This window comes from Barbus barbus (assembly GCF_936440315.1).
Source record: "Barbus barbus genome assembly, chromosome: 24".
Classification (NCBI taxonomy): domain Eukaryota; kingdom Metazoa; phylum Chordata; class Actinopteri; order Cypriniformes; family Cyprinidae; genus Barbus; species Barbus barbus.
The window spans coordinates 11133287-11150799 of record NC_136752.1 but is presented as its reverse complement, the minus strand read 5'-3'; the positions used below and the strand labels follow the sequence as shown (position 1 = coordinate 11150799).

The window sequence follows — 17513 nt, the reverse complement described above, 5'->3', positions numbered from 1 at the left end:
TGTGAAAACCCCTCGTTTAGAAAGGCTCCTGTATTGTGCTGCCGCATGAAAGACTTTGGACTAAAGCATTTTGGATTTTTATGACTATTCCTTCTAGAGCTGCACTCTTAACACCTCATCACAGTGTGTGTGGGTGTGCAGTGACTGACTGAGTGAGTGTGGAGCCCAATGCCATTACAGCTAGAGTGGACACACACACACACACACAAGGACTAATTAAACTTTTTGTTCAGCTGAAATATAAAAGAAAGGAGAAAGAGCACTAGTTGGGTTTCCATGGCAGTTTCTGATGAGTCATATCTGATAGAGATCAGCAGAGAGAGAGTATGTGTTTTTGAAATACAGTGGACGTCACCGCTGATGTGGTTACAATGCATCTTAAGCAAACTTTACAAGGACAGTTCACCCATTAATGACATTTTTGTCATCATTTACGCACTCTCATGTCATCACACATGTAAACGCACCATAAAATAGGACGTATGACTTGTTCGCTATATCAGTACGTCTTCTAAAGCCATGTAGTAGCTTTAAACAGATAGTCCACCCAAAAATTAATATTGTGTCATATCTGCTCAACACAAAAAAAAAATATTTTTTAGAATGTTGATACCTAAACAGTTTCTGTTCCCATTGACTTCCATTGTATTTTTACCCATATAATGGAATTCAATGGGAAAAGAAACTGTGTAGGTATAAAAATTCTGTCACTAGATTTTGACTCCCTTTGACTTCCATTGTATTTTTTTGTTGCTAAAATGCATGTCAACAGGAACTGAAAATGTCTTCAAAGTATCTTCTTCTGTGTTTTGCAGAATAAAGAAAGTCATACACATTTGGAACAATATGACATGAGTAAATGGTGCCAATTTTCATTTTTGGGTGTACTATCCCTTTAAGTGACCAACATATTGATATTTAACATTATTTATAAACTAAACTGCTGTGACTCAATCACAAAGTCAGTAGCTTGAGAACAAGATAATGCATGCTTGAAAACGGTTTTGTGAACTGGATCAAACGACTCAAAAGAATGATTAGTTCATGAACGGACCATCACCACTGAACATTTTGGTCAGAGACCAATAATACAAGCCATATAAACCACTTTTATGATGCTTTTGAATAATTTTTGAACCTTGAAATCTGTAGTCCATATTCATTGTACTAAAAAGAGTTACTAAACTATTTTCCCTTTTCATTCCATAGAAGACAGTAAGTCATTCAAGTTTGAAACAACGTGAGAGTGACTAAATCATGTCAGAATTTTGTTTTTGTTTTATGCATTTAGTCTAAAAACTGGTGGATAATACATATATATATTTAAGTGTTACATTCTTTATGAGGTGATAACTCATATGATGAAATATAAATATTAAAAGCACTAGGGAAGAATCAGGCTCACTTTTAATACTGCAGTTTTCATCAGGTTATGTAATATGTATTTATATTTGAACAATATTAATCAGATAAGTCTGCAATCTCTATGATCTATGAGAAATAGCTCTGTGATTAATAAGGTCATAATGATCGTCTTGACAGTTGAGCAAGCTCATTTAACACTTTAATGAGCCCAACACTGGCTCAGGCAGGGTAGAGGATGCAAAAAAGAATCCAACCTCTCATTTTTATGGTGATAAATCAACTTATCTTAATACAGCAGAAGACATTTTTATGCTCTTTTTTTCTGCTGTATTCGCAAAGATGTCAGTGCTGATGAAAGAAACTAAACTTAAGCTTTAGGTTTTTATTCTGACTGTATTATGTGTAATAATAAAGCATATGTGGGATCAGAAATTAGATTTTTTATTTTTTTAAATCCATGTACATACAGTATTCTATATCAAGTACCCAAGTTATGGATGTTGAACCCTTTAAAACTACATTTCCCACAATCCCATTCAATGGCACTTACAGCATCCTCCTCTCCGCTCCGACTAGGGCTGCCCTCGGCCTCACCAAAAGAGTCATCGGTTGGCGGGTCACTGGCGTGGGATGAGGACTTTGATGGAGAACTCTGCCGGGGGGCCGGGGTAGGTGCTGTACAGAAGCAGAATTATGGTTAGTACTGGGCCAAACAGAGTCAATCTTACACTTCTTTATTGCATTATCTGATTTAAGAGTCTGATGTGTTGTCGGGTGACGCTAAGAAGGTACAAACATATTTTTCATCCTGTGGGAGAATAACTAAATATCTGTTGCTGTCTTATAGGCCGGGCACTGAAATGTTCACACTTGCATTAAAGACGAGGCTCATTTTTGATCAATTATACATGAAAACAGGAATAATAAACTGCTTCAGGAAACCATTTTCTATCGCAGCACAGCACAGCGCAGCGAATGCTTAACAATAGTTGCATTCAGTCAAGGAAATAGCCTTTGTACTTAAATATCTAATGTGTTCATTTTCATGTAAGGATTACAATGGGTCTTTTTCTACTTGGTCTCAAGGGGGGAGTCACGCTAAAAGTGACATGAACTTTTACTTCCAATGAAACAAATCACAAGTTTTGGATTTGTTATTATGTTGAGGCAGATTTATGGTTAAAAGCTGGAATACACTACACAGCTAAGATTTTAAAACACCAGCCATAGGCACACACTAAACGACTGTGTTTAGACTTTCAAGTCATTCTGAACACAAGAAACTCAAGCAGAAACAACCCGCAAACATGTTTAATATTCTCTGATTCAGTGGAATCAGAGTCTGCAATCTAAAGAAGTCGATACCCTACATAAACTACACGATTTCTATGAAAGGCTGAGTAAAAGTTACTTTCTGTTGGTTAGTTGATGTGGTCTGTGTTTGTTAAAATCCCTATGAAATTAAAATTGACAATTATTTTTTAAAGCAATATTAGTGTTTATTATAAATGATTTATCCATGAGCAATGATCAAACAATCAAATCACTTCCCAGTGTACAAAATCCAGTCCTGCTCAACCTTTTTTTGTCTCATTCAAGAAGCCGATTCCCTCAGATAAACATCACAATAGGGAAAAAAGGCTGTCGCAACTTCCGTTTCATGCCAACTGTACTTAAACTTATGCATTTAAGCCCAAAACCTGTCAGAAATTGTCCTGTGTGGACCGATATCCCTTATTGACACCTGATAAATGAGTATGTCTCTCACGGAGGGACTGCTTGTGTGCAAACGTGCGACGGTGTGGCGTTCCATCGCAGCAATAATTAGCACTACAGGAGTGAGAGGATCCAAACAGGCTCAACACACAGCGCAGGACTCCCTAGAGATCAGTGATAATTACACTGCTCGCCAGAAGCACAGCTGGGCCTGTGACTGACTCTCTCTTTCCCCTGCCGTCGTTCCCCACCACAGTACTAATTGTCATTTTCACGCTGACTAAAGACAATGCCTTTTGGGCAACATCATCAAAGCCCACCTTTTAACCTCTGAGTGAAAACGGATGTGTTGATGAAAGACGGGATGAGGTGCGAGTTTGAAGTTCTGTAGTGGGAAACGGATAAAGCCTGTCTAGCCGTGTCAGCACTCTTAAAGGCTTGCGATGAAAGAGGCGCGAGAGAGAAAGGCATATGGTGAGATACTAAGTTCTTCTATGTGGGATTTGTTTTCTTCGTTGATGTACCGTATTTAGAGTCTATGGAGCTTCAGGGTAATGTGATTCTGCTGGTCCTGAAACAACATTTCTGATATAAAACTACATCCCTAAACTGATCCCTAAGCCTAACCTTACCATTACCAACCTCTAAAATCATTTTAAAAACATATATTCAGGTAAACTTGCAAACTCTATCGTGTATACATATGACTTGCTCATCTTGCGTCACTTGACCCAGAAAAATGTTTTGAATTTTATGCAGCGAAGTAACAAGGAAAATTGCAGCTTTCTAAAGATAATTATTATGTTTCAAAACCGAGATATAATCATTTAAATGTTGGCTGTTATAAACTCCAGCTGTTGAAATAAATAAATGGAAGTTGCCAACCATTTTATCTGATAGATTTATTCAAACATGTATTAAATAATTAAGACATCAGTGAAAGGTTAATTGGTGTTCATGTGGTTGTGGAGGCACTCCTGTAGCTAACACTAACAAAAATTTTACAAAATTTGGTAAAAGTTTCACAAAACCAACATAAATATGAGCATTTTATTTGTAAGAACTTCTAACTTTTCTAAAATCAGGTTATTTCAACTGAAATCCCCATTTCTACATAAACAGCCCCAACTTCCAAGTCAAAATCATAGAACGAATTCCATATGTCTGAAACATCCTACTCACGTGAGTTGGTGGAGGGCGTGGTGGAGGTGACAGGCGTGAGGTTCATCTGCGAGATGTCAAAGTCATCGCAGTCATCCGTATCCTGCGCCATTCCCACTCTGCTGAAGTAGCTGGTGAAAGCGTCTGTGGTGCAGGACAGGCTAGGCTGCTCACTCTTCCTGGCAGGCATGGTGGGCGGCTTTGCCATCTGGAAGTCCTTAAACATTTCCTTGCTCATCTTTGCCTGTCTCTGCAGCGTGCGCTCTCCATGCTGCGGACTGGAGGCTGTGGAGGCCGATGTTCCCGCCACGGCTCCGCCCATGGCCGCAGTGGGCATCTCGCAGGACGTGGGCATTGCCATGGGAGCCAGTGTCTGAAACATGGCAGCAGGAAGCGGCCCTACTGTCTGGGCAGGCATGAAAGCGGCAGGCGAAAAGTGAGCCCCTGCCATAGCAGCCCACTGTTGCTGGGTGGCAGGGAAAAGGTTGGCTTGACCCCAGATCAGAGGCTGAGCGCCCGGTAAGACCTGCGCGACGGGCACTGGGGACTGGACGCCAAACGCTAATGGAGCCTGAGCGGCAAACTGTTGCTGCGCCCACGCGGGCGGCACGGCTCCCATCGTCACGTAACCTAAAGAACAGAGACAATGAGACTTTTAGGGTGTGTTTACTCAACAACAACTGTGCAAAACAGAAAAAAGGTTTGCTTTCGTTCACATGGATCACATGCATCAGTCTGAATACGTAATACACATGCAAATGACGTCACCGTTTTTGCTACTCTTCAAAAACATAATATTAATTTATTGATCAATTGAAAATAATGATCATGCCGATATGTTCACTCATGTGTATTCAAGATGTAAGGGAAATTACTTTTTATTTGATGGATAAACCATAAACAATTTTGAAAACAGAAAAGCTTTTGCTTTTGTTCACATGGATCCACAAAAATTATTTAAATGCTGTATTATGCATGCCAGGCCAGTAGTTTGCAATGTCACTTTGCAAAGAAGCACTACGCCTGGGCACATATGCATTCCTATAGACTGAATGCGTAATACTACAAGCACACGACTTCACCATTTTCGCATTTTTGTAGTTTATTGTTTTTGAAAACTGTTCCTAAATACCCACTTTACAACCCATTTTCAAAAGTTTGCATTTTTAGGTTCCCAAAATGCCATTGTTGTGTAAAAAGTTAAAATTTTTTAGTTGAAAATGATGGTATGTAAACAGCCCCTTAGTTCACAAAGCTCCATCAAATGAGATTTTCCAACCAAAATACTCTGGAAAACATGTACACTTCATTACAAGTTGTGCTGTAACCTTTAGCATTCGCTAAAGGACTTTCAGGCTACAGCCATAGATCTCTTGATGACTGGAGTAAGATGACCTAGATTTTCATAATGAAAAAGGTCTTTATGGCTCAGATGAACTATTGTAATTGCTGCTCACAATAGGCCCGGGCTTAATGAATAGCAACGCCCTTTAAAAGAGGCCATTACAACAGTCTCACTCATTTCACATTGAGGCTTATTTCATTACACATCTTGCTCTTTCTTTCCAATGAGTAACGCTGATTCAAATAATAAAACCCCAAATCGTATCTTATCTCTATGACATGCCACACGCTCTGTGGGAGCGTGTCTGGAATATTCCACTGTGCAGCAGAGAGGTGTGATATCAACTGCAGCTGGGCTGCTCACACAATGGGACTTTGTGATGTTCTTTTATCATTAAAAATGACCTGGAAACAGTCACAGCTTCTCTGTGTAGGTGTTGCCATTAGCAAGTTAAGAGAATAATCTTCTGTATTTTCCGGAATATACTATGAATCGCAATTTTTATCACCTGAAAGGTGCTGTTACTTTCATTCCAAAGCAATTTATACTATGCAATTAATGTCTAACATGCAAAACATAGGAGAAACGCACACATTCATGCTGAGGTTTATTTGTATAACACATTTCCCAGACACCGGTACTTTCAGATCCACTTTAAATGAATTTGTTTAGCCTTGCTGTTTATAATAAATGTTGTTTATAGAATTTATGTCTTTTTTACTTATATTTTTCATGTTTTGTTCTAAAGGTTGTTAATCCAGATTATTTGTTGTGGAGTGAGGGGAACTAAAATACATGCGTATAGTGTGTAATATTTGGAAATGTATGGTATTTTACACAATTTCTGAATGTAATAATAAAATATGACACTTCGACTAAGCTGTTTACTCAGTGCATTTTTTTTTTTTTTTGCAAAGATATGGTAAATATTTGATAAATTCTATATATTTGTTGCTTTATTTATAATACACAATATTAAAAATATAAACAATATTATATAAATAATATAAATTGCATTTGTTTTTATTTATTTGGCATAAAATTAGTGTTAAATTAGCTTTTAAAAAGCATTTTAAAACAGATTTATTTACACTAAATACCATTTAATTAGAAAAGTAATATTTAACTAAATATGAGATTGTTATGATCTAATGATCTAATGACATTGTTATGATCTAAATGATTTTAATAAATAGTGGAACTGTCACATGTTTTCATCTCGTGTTTGGACGTTTTTATGCTGCAGTTCTTCTCTCTGAGTTTACTGTTTCCTGTGCCGGTTTGTAGTTCTTTGTAGTTTCTTTGATTGGTTCCCCAGGTATGTTTTATTTTCTCATTAGTCCTTGTCTGTAGGCTATATACAGCCCCTACATATGTTTCCTAAGCTCTTGGTTTTCTTTTTTCCTGGATTCTGTTCCTGGATAGTTTTCATTGAAACTGCTGCATTTAGATCCCTGTTTCCTCTTGCTTCCCTGCCTCTCCTTGTTAAATTATAATTTTGAGCATGTTTATTTCTGTACATGTAGTACAATGTTCCAAAAATAACAATTTAGCATTTTCTCGCTACTCCACTAATAGTGTAGCTTGTCACCGGAGAAGGTATTGCCACACTACAGCAGTTTTACTTTTAGCTAGTTATTCTTCCATTGATGATGCTAACACCATGTCACTGAGCTGTGCACCTCATGTAGGGATGGGAACATTTGACACAAGGTAACATGATGGATCTGATGGCTTCCAGTTGGAAGAGACAACACAGCACTGGATCCATCCTGTCAACTGTGAATTGTTCCCATGGAATTGCAGTAACGGTTTGTGGGTTTCTCAAGGACCTGTGAGTGGGATGCCTGGAGAAGTTCTATGTGTGAATTTAAGAAAATTGTGCATGTCCATCATTCAGTCAGGTAGCAATGGTCTGTCACATCATAGCAGTGCACCCCTGCACCGGTCTGTGATGGCCCTTGGCAGTCATTTTGAGCTAGGGATCCAGCATTTACAAATGGGATGGAAATATGGACTGCCAATCAGGATGCATGGACAGCAAATCCTGGAGCACATCTCTGGTATCCTGTGGATATGTAGAGGATTGGGCTACACCAAATTAATTTATATTATTCTGATTCTGATTCTGAAATATAGATGGTCACTATATAGTATGTTTACATACAGCACAGCTTCTTATACAGTAGGTTTCTTAAATAATATCATAATTAAGCAGCGTGCATTCATTCAGATGATTTATGTTCCATTAGACATACCATTTAGCACACAAGTTTCATCCAAAGAGACTTACAATATACTGCCAGCAGAGCCAGACCCCCTAAAGCACTCTGGGGAAAACCTCTCACTTGAAAAAAGCCAGAATGATTTCACAAGGGTGAAAAATGTGCTCATGCTATCATAACTGAACTGTGAGAATCCCATCAGGACAGGTGTGGTGGAGTCAAGCCTGGTGTTTATGAATTTACAACACAGAGGGGAGTTTGACTGAGGGAAGGAATCGAAGACAGATGGGACAGATGATACACTACTTGATTCCACACATATCAATGTTGTACTGTTTACTGTTTCAGAGGAAGTCAATCTGGATGGAACAGATGTCCCAGGGAGAGCAAAATCACTGCACAAGGGCTATTTGTTTTTAATAACTGGTTCAAATATCATGACGTGTTCTTGTGGAATTTAAAGTGGTAGCACTTTACAATACAGAGTCCAGTATGTACAAAATTGTCAGAATTTTACCAGTAAATGATTGTAAAAATGCTTTGGTAAAAACTTTTTAATTAGTTAACAGTATATAGTACAGCTCATTTAAATGAATCCAAATTTAGTGTAATTTTACAGGGAAATATTGTTAAATGTACAATTTTTAGAAGTGAAATAGATGGCATTTTATGTTGTTAAATTAAAATTTACTGCAGTATTTTAGGGTAATGTTTGTTAGCATGATGGTGTTTTGTATTTGCGTGCTTGACTTCAACTAAATATTAGAATTTATTGCAGTAAACAAACAAACAAATAAATAAATTAATTACTTAAATAAAGATGTTTTTATTTCAGTTGTTTTCAGTAAACTCACCATTATGTTCAAAATCTGTATAACTTTCTTTCTTCTGAAAATCATATGTGTAAAAGAAGATATTTTGAAGAATGTTTCAGCTGTTTTTGTTTATATAATTAAAGTCAGTGGGGCCCAAAACAACATTTGGCACCAATTAACATTCACTGTTTGGACAAAATCATTGAGGCACAAAAAAGGAAGCCATACAGCTTTAAAAACACACGAGGGTGAGTAAATATGACAAATATAATTTTCCCTTTAATAAGATACTGTATAAAGATCCAATTAGTTTAATTAGATTATGCAAAAAAAAAAAAAAAAAAGTTTTAATTAAAGTTATGCTTAATAAATTGATGGAAGCATAAACTAATTACAATTAAAATACATTTTTTATTATGTAGCCCTATCCGAACTGAACCAACACTAAACTGATGTTTATCATTGTGAAGCTCCTTTGACACAATCTGTATTGCAAAAAGCACTATAAAATTAAAGCTGACTTAATATGTCTAATTTAATTAAAAAGTGAAAATGGTGATGAAAAACTAAATTCTGTTCATTGGTGGTGCAAAAAAACCTTGACTAAGTGGACATAAGGGAAAAATAGCATAATAAAAATGTATGATATGACCCCAGAACAGATGTGCATGTTAAAGAGACATCACACACACACAGAGCAGGTAGGGGTAACGCTGTGTCCTCTACAAGGCATTTATCATGCAGATCAGTACAGCAGCCAGTAATGAAAGCATTCATATTCTACAGCAGGAGGACGGGACACCTTATTTAGCCAGAACTAGACAGACACATTATTTAATTTGCATCCGCCCTGTTCCATGTCTCCTTTATCTGTTTTCTTGGTATTATTTTTCTCCTGTTCACACACATTGTCTGAAAGAGAAATCTGTCCTACCTGAGGGTACAGAGGCGGGGTTGAAGGGGGTGAACAGTTCGGATGGAGTCTGGTGGGCCAGCGTGGGGTCCAGAGTATTAGCCGGAGATGCTGGGGTCTGTGGAAGAGGAAAACCATAGCAGACTAAACAGTAGCTTTATAATAAACTACATCTGCTCAAAAACGTGTAAAGTTAGAGTATGTTTGAAACGGCTTAAAATAACATCATCATTTACTCATCCTCAAGTTGTTCCAAACCTGTATGAGTTTCTTGATGGTGCCCATTGACTTCCATAGTATGGAAGAAAAAAAAAATACTGAAAGTAAATGTGGACCATCAACTGTTTCTTCAAAATGTCTTCTTTTGTGCTCAGCAGAATAAAGAAGTTCATATAAGGTGAGTAAATGATGACAGAAGCTTAATTTTTATTTAATTAATATGCAGTGTACGCTGTGGCGTATGCAGTATGATAGTATTCTATTCTGAACATACACTTAATATAATATTTTAGCATCTAGAGTTACTCACCGAGGGAGATGTGATATCAGGAGGGGTGGACATGTCTCCAAAAAGCTCTAACTGGTTGATATTCTGCAGATGACAGAGGAACATTTTCCAGCATAAAATCAGACGTGTTTCACGTCAGTCTAATCTTTGCCACAGAATAGTAAACCTACCTTGGGCCAACAGTTGAATATACAAGGTGACTTGAATAATAGATGATAGTGAGTTGTGTAATAAATGGCAGCTGTTATATAAATGATAGTGAGTTAATATAAAATTACGCAAAAACACGGATGATAATGATTCCTGTACCTACCGACCATATGCAGCACACAGATACTATCTATCTATCTATCCACCCATCCATGTCGGCTGAGTTCAAACATTTAATCACAAGCCATTTCAGGCTTTTCCATACAAGACCACGGATTTGCATAAAATCACATGATGAGCTAATTTCTAGAAAGATAATGAATTAATTTCCTTGGGATATATTCTGTATTCATGGTTATTTCTGAACAGGGGCATATCAATCCCACCAGGATTTTTGAGGCCCAAAATGACTGAAGCTTTGTTGCAGCGTTTTTCCAAAGATCGTGGTAATATTTGCACATGATTTATTTTGCAGCAAAAACTAAACTAATCATGATATATACTGATGTAACCAGTGGGAAGAGGCTTCTTCTTGTTCTTAAAGGCGATATATATATATATGTAATTTCAAACAAAATCAGGCCAAACGAAGTCTGATTGTAGTTTGTTCCTGTTTGTTGTTCCAGTAACACTTTATAATAACTTTAATAAATCATTAACAAACATTACATAATGCTTAATAGACCTTTAGTTAATACATATTCACAAAGCTAGAAATATGAGATAATATGCTTGTTAATGTTTACTAATGCACTCATTAAACATTATTTAATGAGTAACAGATCATTATTTAAGGTAAATTGAAATGATTACAAATGTCATTATACTTTCGATTCATATGATCATGCACAATCTTCAAATGATTTTGACAGATAGTTTACAATGATTTAAAAGCTTCATTAATAAACCATTAACAGACATTATATAATGCTTAACAGATCATTAGTTAATGTTTACAAATGTCATTAACTTTTAAATTCATTCAATCATGCACTTTTTTAAAAGTCTACAAATGATTTTAACAGAAATTATAGCATGATTATTGTACTTTTGAATGCTAACAAATGACATTAAACTAAATGCCATTTATTTGCTCGTCATTTGTTGAGTAGACTTCTAATTACACTTTTTAACTATTCATTTTTGTAGTACTCAATCTAAAGTGGAAACTATCAATTGTAAATGTTTAGAAGCATTTACTAATCATTAGTAGTTTTATGAGCAGATCTCGATGGTAAAATGTGTCCCAAATGACTTGTTTGCATTGCCTCAACACTTCTATTAGTACACCACTGTATATCATTAAACAGGATATTCCTTGAATCATATATCAACAAGAGAAAATAAAAAAAACAAAATCAAGAAAATACTTAATTTATCAAAACAACGTAAATGTAAACAGACTGAATCGTGTTCCGTTATATAGTAAACAAATTGACTGAAAGCTTTTAATAATTATATAATATCTGTTAAAATCTTTTGTAGATTTTAGTGCTGTCAATCAATTAATCGCGATTAATCGTATCCAAAATAAAAGTTTGTGTACATAAAATGTGTGTACTGTGTATATTTGTTATGTATATAAAAATACACACACATGCACGTATATAAATATGCACACAAAGTTAAAGTAAAAGTAATTTACGAAATAATTATCGTTAACCATTAGGTAGTGTTTAAGTTTATTAGTAAACATTAACAAACAAAATAATTATCTCATGTTTTTAGCTATTTGAATATATATATAAACTAATGATCTTTTAAGCATTATGTAATGTTTGTTCATGATTTATTAAATAAGTTATTATAAAGTGTTGCCGTGTGAGCAGGTCAGGATGTTCGTTTTGCAGTGAGTAGATCAGGCCTTAAAGCAGAGTTCTTTCATTCTTTTTTTTTAACGATGTTTATTTCACAAGTGGTCGGAGGGCAAATCTAAAAGACCAGGAGGCCACTTACAATGTTAAGTACACCTGTTCCTGAACATTTGTGGTTACCGTGTCCTTGTTGAGTGTGTTTATCAGAAAACGGAAGAGATATTGTGCTGCTAGCGGGGAGCAGCTGAGTATTTTCTGAGCTGTTTAAAGTGACTGACACACGACTGAAAAGCTTTTCTACACTGCTTCTAAAAAGCATTTCGTACATCCATTCACTTGAGGCCAGACCACATGGATCTTTCCTAAAATGCAGCTCTGTTTTTTTCACACTTACATCTACAAAAGGGCTAAAGCACATTCTTTATGAAAGAATAATTGTGCTCGCTTTTCTAACCTTTTATTCTAGACTTTTTTCTAACGCTATGCTGGCATTTGCAGTCTTGGCTCGTCTGACTCTAATAATCTAAAAAAAAAAAAAAACAGCACACGCAAGAACACGACTATGTGCGTGACCTATGAAAGCACTGTAAAGTCTTGCGCACATGGTCACATGGGGAGAAGGGCACGAGGACGCTTCTCCGGTTTATTTATGAACCGCATGTTATCATGGGAACACAAAATCCGACCTATTCATCAGGGTCAGACTGGGGTCATCTACAAGAGATCTGTCATTTGACTATGAAAAAGAAAGGTCAGGTATGAGTAAGTAGATTACTTCCAGGAGACTAGTGGAAAAGGTACAAAGCCTGAGACGAGGGATTTAGCAGGGCTATAAACTGTAATAGCGGGTAGCATGACATTTACTTTTCTGTACTGGGACTGTACTGGAGTCTAGAATGGGCCATAGTGCATTACTTATTACGTTATAGCTAGATTACAGCTAGAAGAGTTTTCTAGGACATTTACAATCAAAACGACAGGTCATGGGAAGGCCGAGGGCGGGAGTGAAGAAACTTCAGCCAATCATTGTCCACCTTACCTTGGTGACCAGCAACAGGTCAGTGTCTAAATCCAAGAGATCGACTCGTTCGTTATGTTTGTTCTGCAATGATAACATGGTGTTAGATGAAAGATGAGATGGGACACACAGAAAATAAGGTGAAATGAGGTCTGTTTTGGGATGGTGAATGTAAGTAGATGGGATGGATGGTACTTTACCTGAAACTATTCATTCATGGTTTTTGCATTTTACCACATTATCTTTTAAGCGTGCAACAGGTTTGAGCCAAACGCAATGCAAAAACTAACTGTATTTATCTTCGCCAACTCGCATCCCACCCCATAGTCCCAAACTGTAATTCGTGGAGGGCAGAATGAAACTAAAAAAAATATTTTTAACCAGCTGCCAGCAGGCTTTAATGGGAAAATAATGTGCGCAAATGGGCGTCTCTTGAGATAACATGGGAAGAGCAAAAGACCATGAACAACAGCTGCTCCCATCTTATTCTGTGCTGCCGAAAAAGCAACACAGGCGAGAAGAGGATCTTATACGAAAGGAGAGGATGGGTAGACCATGAAATTGAAAAGAAAACCAAGACCCCTTTCTTCAAACTTGGTTTACTTGGTTAGCCGTATAAAGTGGTGTCATGCATTTAGACAATTATACTTTCGACTGAGGGCACCAACAGGAAAAGTAAATAATTTTTTTTTTTGTTTTTTTTTTGGTGTCCTCAGTCAAAATTATAAAATTAACAGTTTTTGTTTTTTGTTTGTGATAACACTTTACGATAAGGATCCATTTATCAACATCGTCAACTACATTAAATAAACACATACATATTATTAAAATTATTAAACAATATTATTATTGTTAATATTATTCAATGGACCTGAGATAACATGAACTAAACAGTTGTATTTTATAAAAGTTTTTATATATATATATATATATATATATATATATATATATATATATATATATATATATATATATATATATTTTTTTTTTTTTTTTTTTTTTTTTTTTCCGGTCAATCACAACAAACACATTAGTTAATGATTAGCATTAACTAACATTAACTAATGGGACCTTATTGTAAATTGTTATAATTTCTTCCTTTTTTTTAGGTGCAAAACATTATACAGTATAAATGTCATTAAAAATGGTCCCAAGGGGGTGCATTTTAAAATCCCAACTTAACATAAAAACAGTATAATATTTAATAATTAAAAATATTACAATGTTAATCTATCATATATATATAATACAACTATAAAATAAACAAATAAGATCATTTTTAGTTTAAAGTGCATGATCTGCAGAACGTGTGACTTGATTGGCAGACATTCACATTGATTTTTGCCACAAAAGGAATCACCCAGGCATGTTTTTCAAAAAGATATCTGTCTAACCAAGTAATACCAGAATTAACACTGAAAACAAGATATACATGTTCAACATCTAGAGGAACAGAAAAACAAACACGTACATGTAAAACATGCAAAAAAAAAAATCAAGCAAAGGCTGACTCCAGGTCAGTGGATTGGGTTGCAGAAGCAGGTGACACCTGAGATGGTTAAGTCTGAAAGCCTCTCTGAGTTAGCGCTTGCTGTTCTGTTATAGCACTTAGCTTTAAGAATGAAAGGATGTTAACTGAAGGGACAAACATGAAGGACAGCAGAGGTGATGTAAAAGAGAGAAACCAGTTTTGGATTGTGTAGCGTTCTTCACTTAAATACCATGACGAACAGTTCAGCTGAAACAGCAAAACTATTAAATGCTTCATTCATAAAACATGAGCAGAACTAATTACAGTGTTCAGAATCATGCAACAATCTAGGTTTACAAACAATTTGGACTCAAATTCGTTCTGCTTGTGTTTCATGAATAAAGGGAAAAACTAAAATTTTGATTGGTTCCTGTCATGTTTTCAGGGTGATGGTGTTCGTCTCACTTTGTTTGATTTTGAAGGTCATTGAGCTGGAACTGCCGTTCTATACTGCTGCCAGTAGCTGAATTAAACGGCTGTAATATTACCGGCCCAAGAGATGCCATCAAATCAATCTCCTTACACACCCTTGGGGATCACCATTGAGGATAATGGGAAAGATGACAGCTGGGCCCCACAGTGATGAACTGTGTCAGTCAAAGCGCCCTGCATGCTGCTGACACCTTATTACTGATGGATATCATGAGTGCTGATAACCACCTTCTTATCTGTTATTATAACAAGCTGCCTCTCTCGTGGAAGTGTGACTCACATGATGCGTTGTAATTCCATAACTGAAATTACAGCATTTACACTAAACAGTCTCCATGGCAACATTTAGAACAGTGCTGAGGGTAAACATTAGTATTTTATGCAACCATATGAGTATCTCGCTTATTTTGCCACAATCCATCAGCCTACTTTTCTATCATCGTTATCACTTCAAACGACTATCAATTAACCATCCCCTCGGAGATAATAATTATCTACGCAGTGTCCTGTGCGCTTTTAGTGCTGCCCATTTCATTACGGCCGGAGTGTTAATGTCTTGTGCTCTGACTGATCATATAGCCACAGGCATGAGACCAACTGGGAAGCACAGCTATGAAATTAAATAATACATGGAGAGGTAGAATAAAAAAAGAACAACACTAACGAGTTATTTAAAGCAATGCTTCAGCATAAATACAGTTTATCAACAAATCACTACATAAGTAGCCAGAAATATAATGGGGGAATTCAATAAGAATAAATTACACCCACTGACAGTGTTGTTTATTTGCACAAGCTTTGTGAAATATGCAAATTAATGATCAAACGATTTTCTAAATGTAGTTTGCATTATATTTTTGTTGTGAAGGATGCAAAACAAAACAAAACGGAATGAAACAAAATAAAACAAAAAACAAGAAAAAACTAAATCAAACAGATAGAATAAAAACAAAACCTAAAAAACACAACACAAAAACAAGACAAAACCAAACAGAAGAAAAACTGAATAAAACAAAACACGAAAAAAAACATGACAAGACAAAACAAAACAAAGAAATCAAACAGAATAAAACAACACAAAACAAAAAGCAAAAACAACACAACACAAAACAAGACAAAACAAACTAAAAATAATTAAACAAAACAAAAATACAATGCAAAAACAACAAAAACAAAACATACAAAATACACATACAAAAGCAGAGCAACTGTTTAGTGAGTTTGCCTCATAATATTTGGCTAAAAAGAATGTAAAAAATAAATTCGGATCCACCATGTATGTGCAGATGCACAATACAAAACAGATTTACAGCCCAACAGTTCAAAAGCCAATTCTGTAGAGCTGAGGGAGTTATTTTATGAGTTGAAGCTCTGTAGATTTTGCTTAGACAGGAATGAAAAAGCAGGGGAAGGCAGGATCAAGAGGCCAGACGACTTCGATTGAAATAGGAGAAAGGAAGAAGGTTGAAAATGTGTGCGAGGAAGAGAGAAAAGAGTGAGTAGGTGTTTGAAAACATGATGGAAGAGGCCAGAGGAAGAGATGCCAGACAGTGGCACAAGGTGAAATGAGGGCTGAGATGAGGAAAATCCAACTGCAATATTGTTTTCCACGTCTGGAGAGACCTAAACAACTGAATACCGAGGACAGACTCAACCAACTTCAGGGACATTGCCATGGTTGTAGGTGTTGTGATGGTGGCTGTAGGGGGTTTAGGCATTTAGCTGAGCTAAGACTGAACGAACAGAGCAGCTATAACACAAGAGAGGTACAGGCAGCAGAGACACTGGCCAGAACATGAAAAGATCAGCCATTTTTACATATCAGAGTGTAAATGCTGAGCACAAAAGGCCTGACAAGGAATCGTCCACCATTTAAAGAGAGAGAGAGCAAAATTCCATGCGTGAGCACAAGTCAACAATTCAAAGGAACGTTTGCCATCTCTCATTTAAATGACTTTATCAGTCAACCCATATACACTACACAGACTTTTTTTATCTTTTATTGTAGATCATGCATGAATAATGGGCATTCATGGTATGACACTGAAGGAAAAGTTCCCCAAAATTAAAGTTCTGTCCTGTTGTTTCAAACTTCTGTCTTTAATTCTTCAATGGGACACAAATGGAAATATATATATATGTACTTGCAGTTTCTTTGTAATCATTGGTAAAAATTACTAGCAATTTCTGAGGGAAAATTGATTCTGCACAAATTTTTTGTTTCAGTGTATGACTTGTGTTCAATATTCCGGGTTTTTAGTAAATAATGACTTCAATTTTTGCCTGTTTGCAACAAAACTATCATGTGATATTGTGTGTGAATCATATGAACAATTTTATGGTGCATTTATGTTGTTTTCAAACCTCGAAAGCTTCAGACTCGCCGAGTCATTGTTATTGCATGAAAAATCTCAGTTTTCCATGGAAGAAATAACATCATCAGATCTAGAATAACATAAAGGTAAGTGTGGGTTTTCATTTTGGGTGAACTATTCCTATCCCATCATGAATGCACCAGCT

General features: G+C 36.1%; 1 protein-coding gene across 3 annotated transcripts in view; it reads right to left on the bottom strand.

Moving 5' to 3' along the window:
- Window positions 1-17513, bottom strand: part of dab1a (DAB adaptor protein 1a) — a 154809-nt gene that overhangs the window by 10721 nt on the left and 126575 nt on the right. For 2 of the 3 annotated variants that reach the window (XM_079375558.1, XM_079375559.1), the window contains 5 exons: window positions 13052-13114; window positions 10070-10132; window positions 9562-9658; window positions 4264-4872; window positions 1916-2040 (listed from right to left, as the gene is read on the bottom strand). In XM_079375558.1, the coding sequence (XP_079231684.1) occupies window positions 1916-2040; window positions 4264-4872; window positions 9562-9658; window positions 10070-10132; window positions 13052-13114 (957 nt within the window). The remainder of the gene's footprint in view (window positions 1-1915; window positions 2041-4263; window positions 4873-9561; window positions 9659-10069; window positions 10133-13051; window positions 13115-17513) is intronic. The other variant, XM_079375560.1, reaches the window with a different exon arrangement.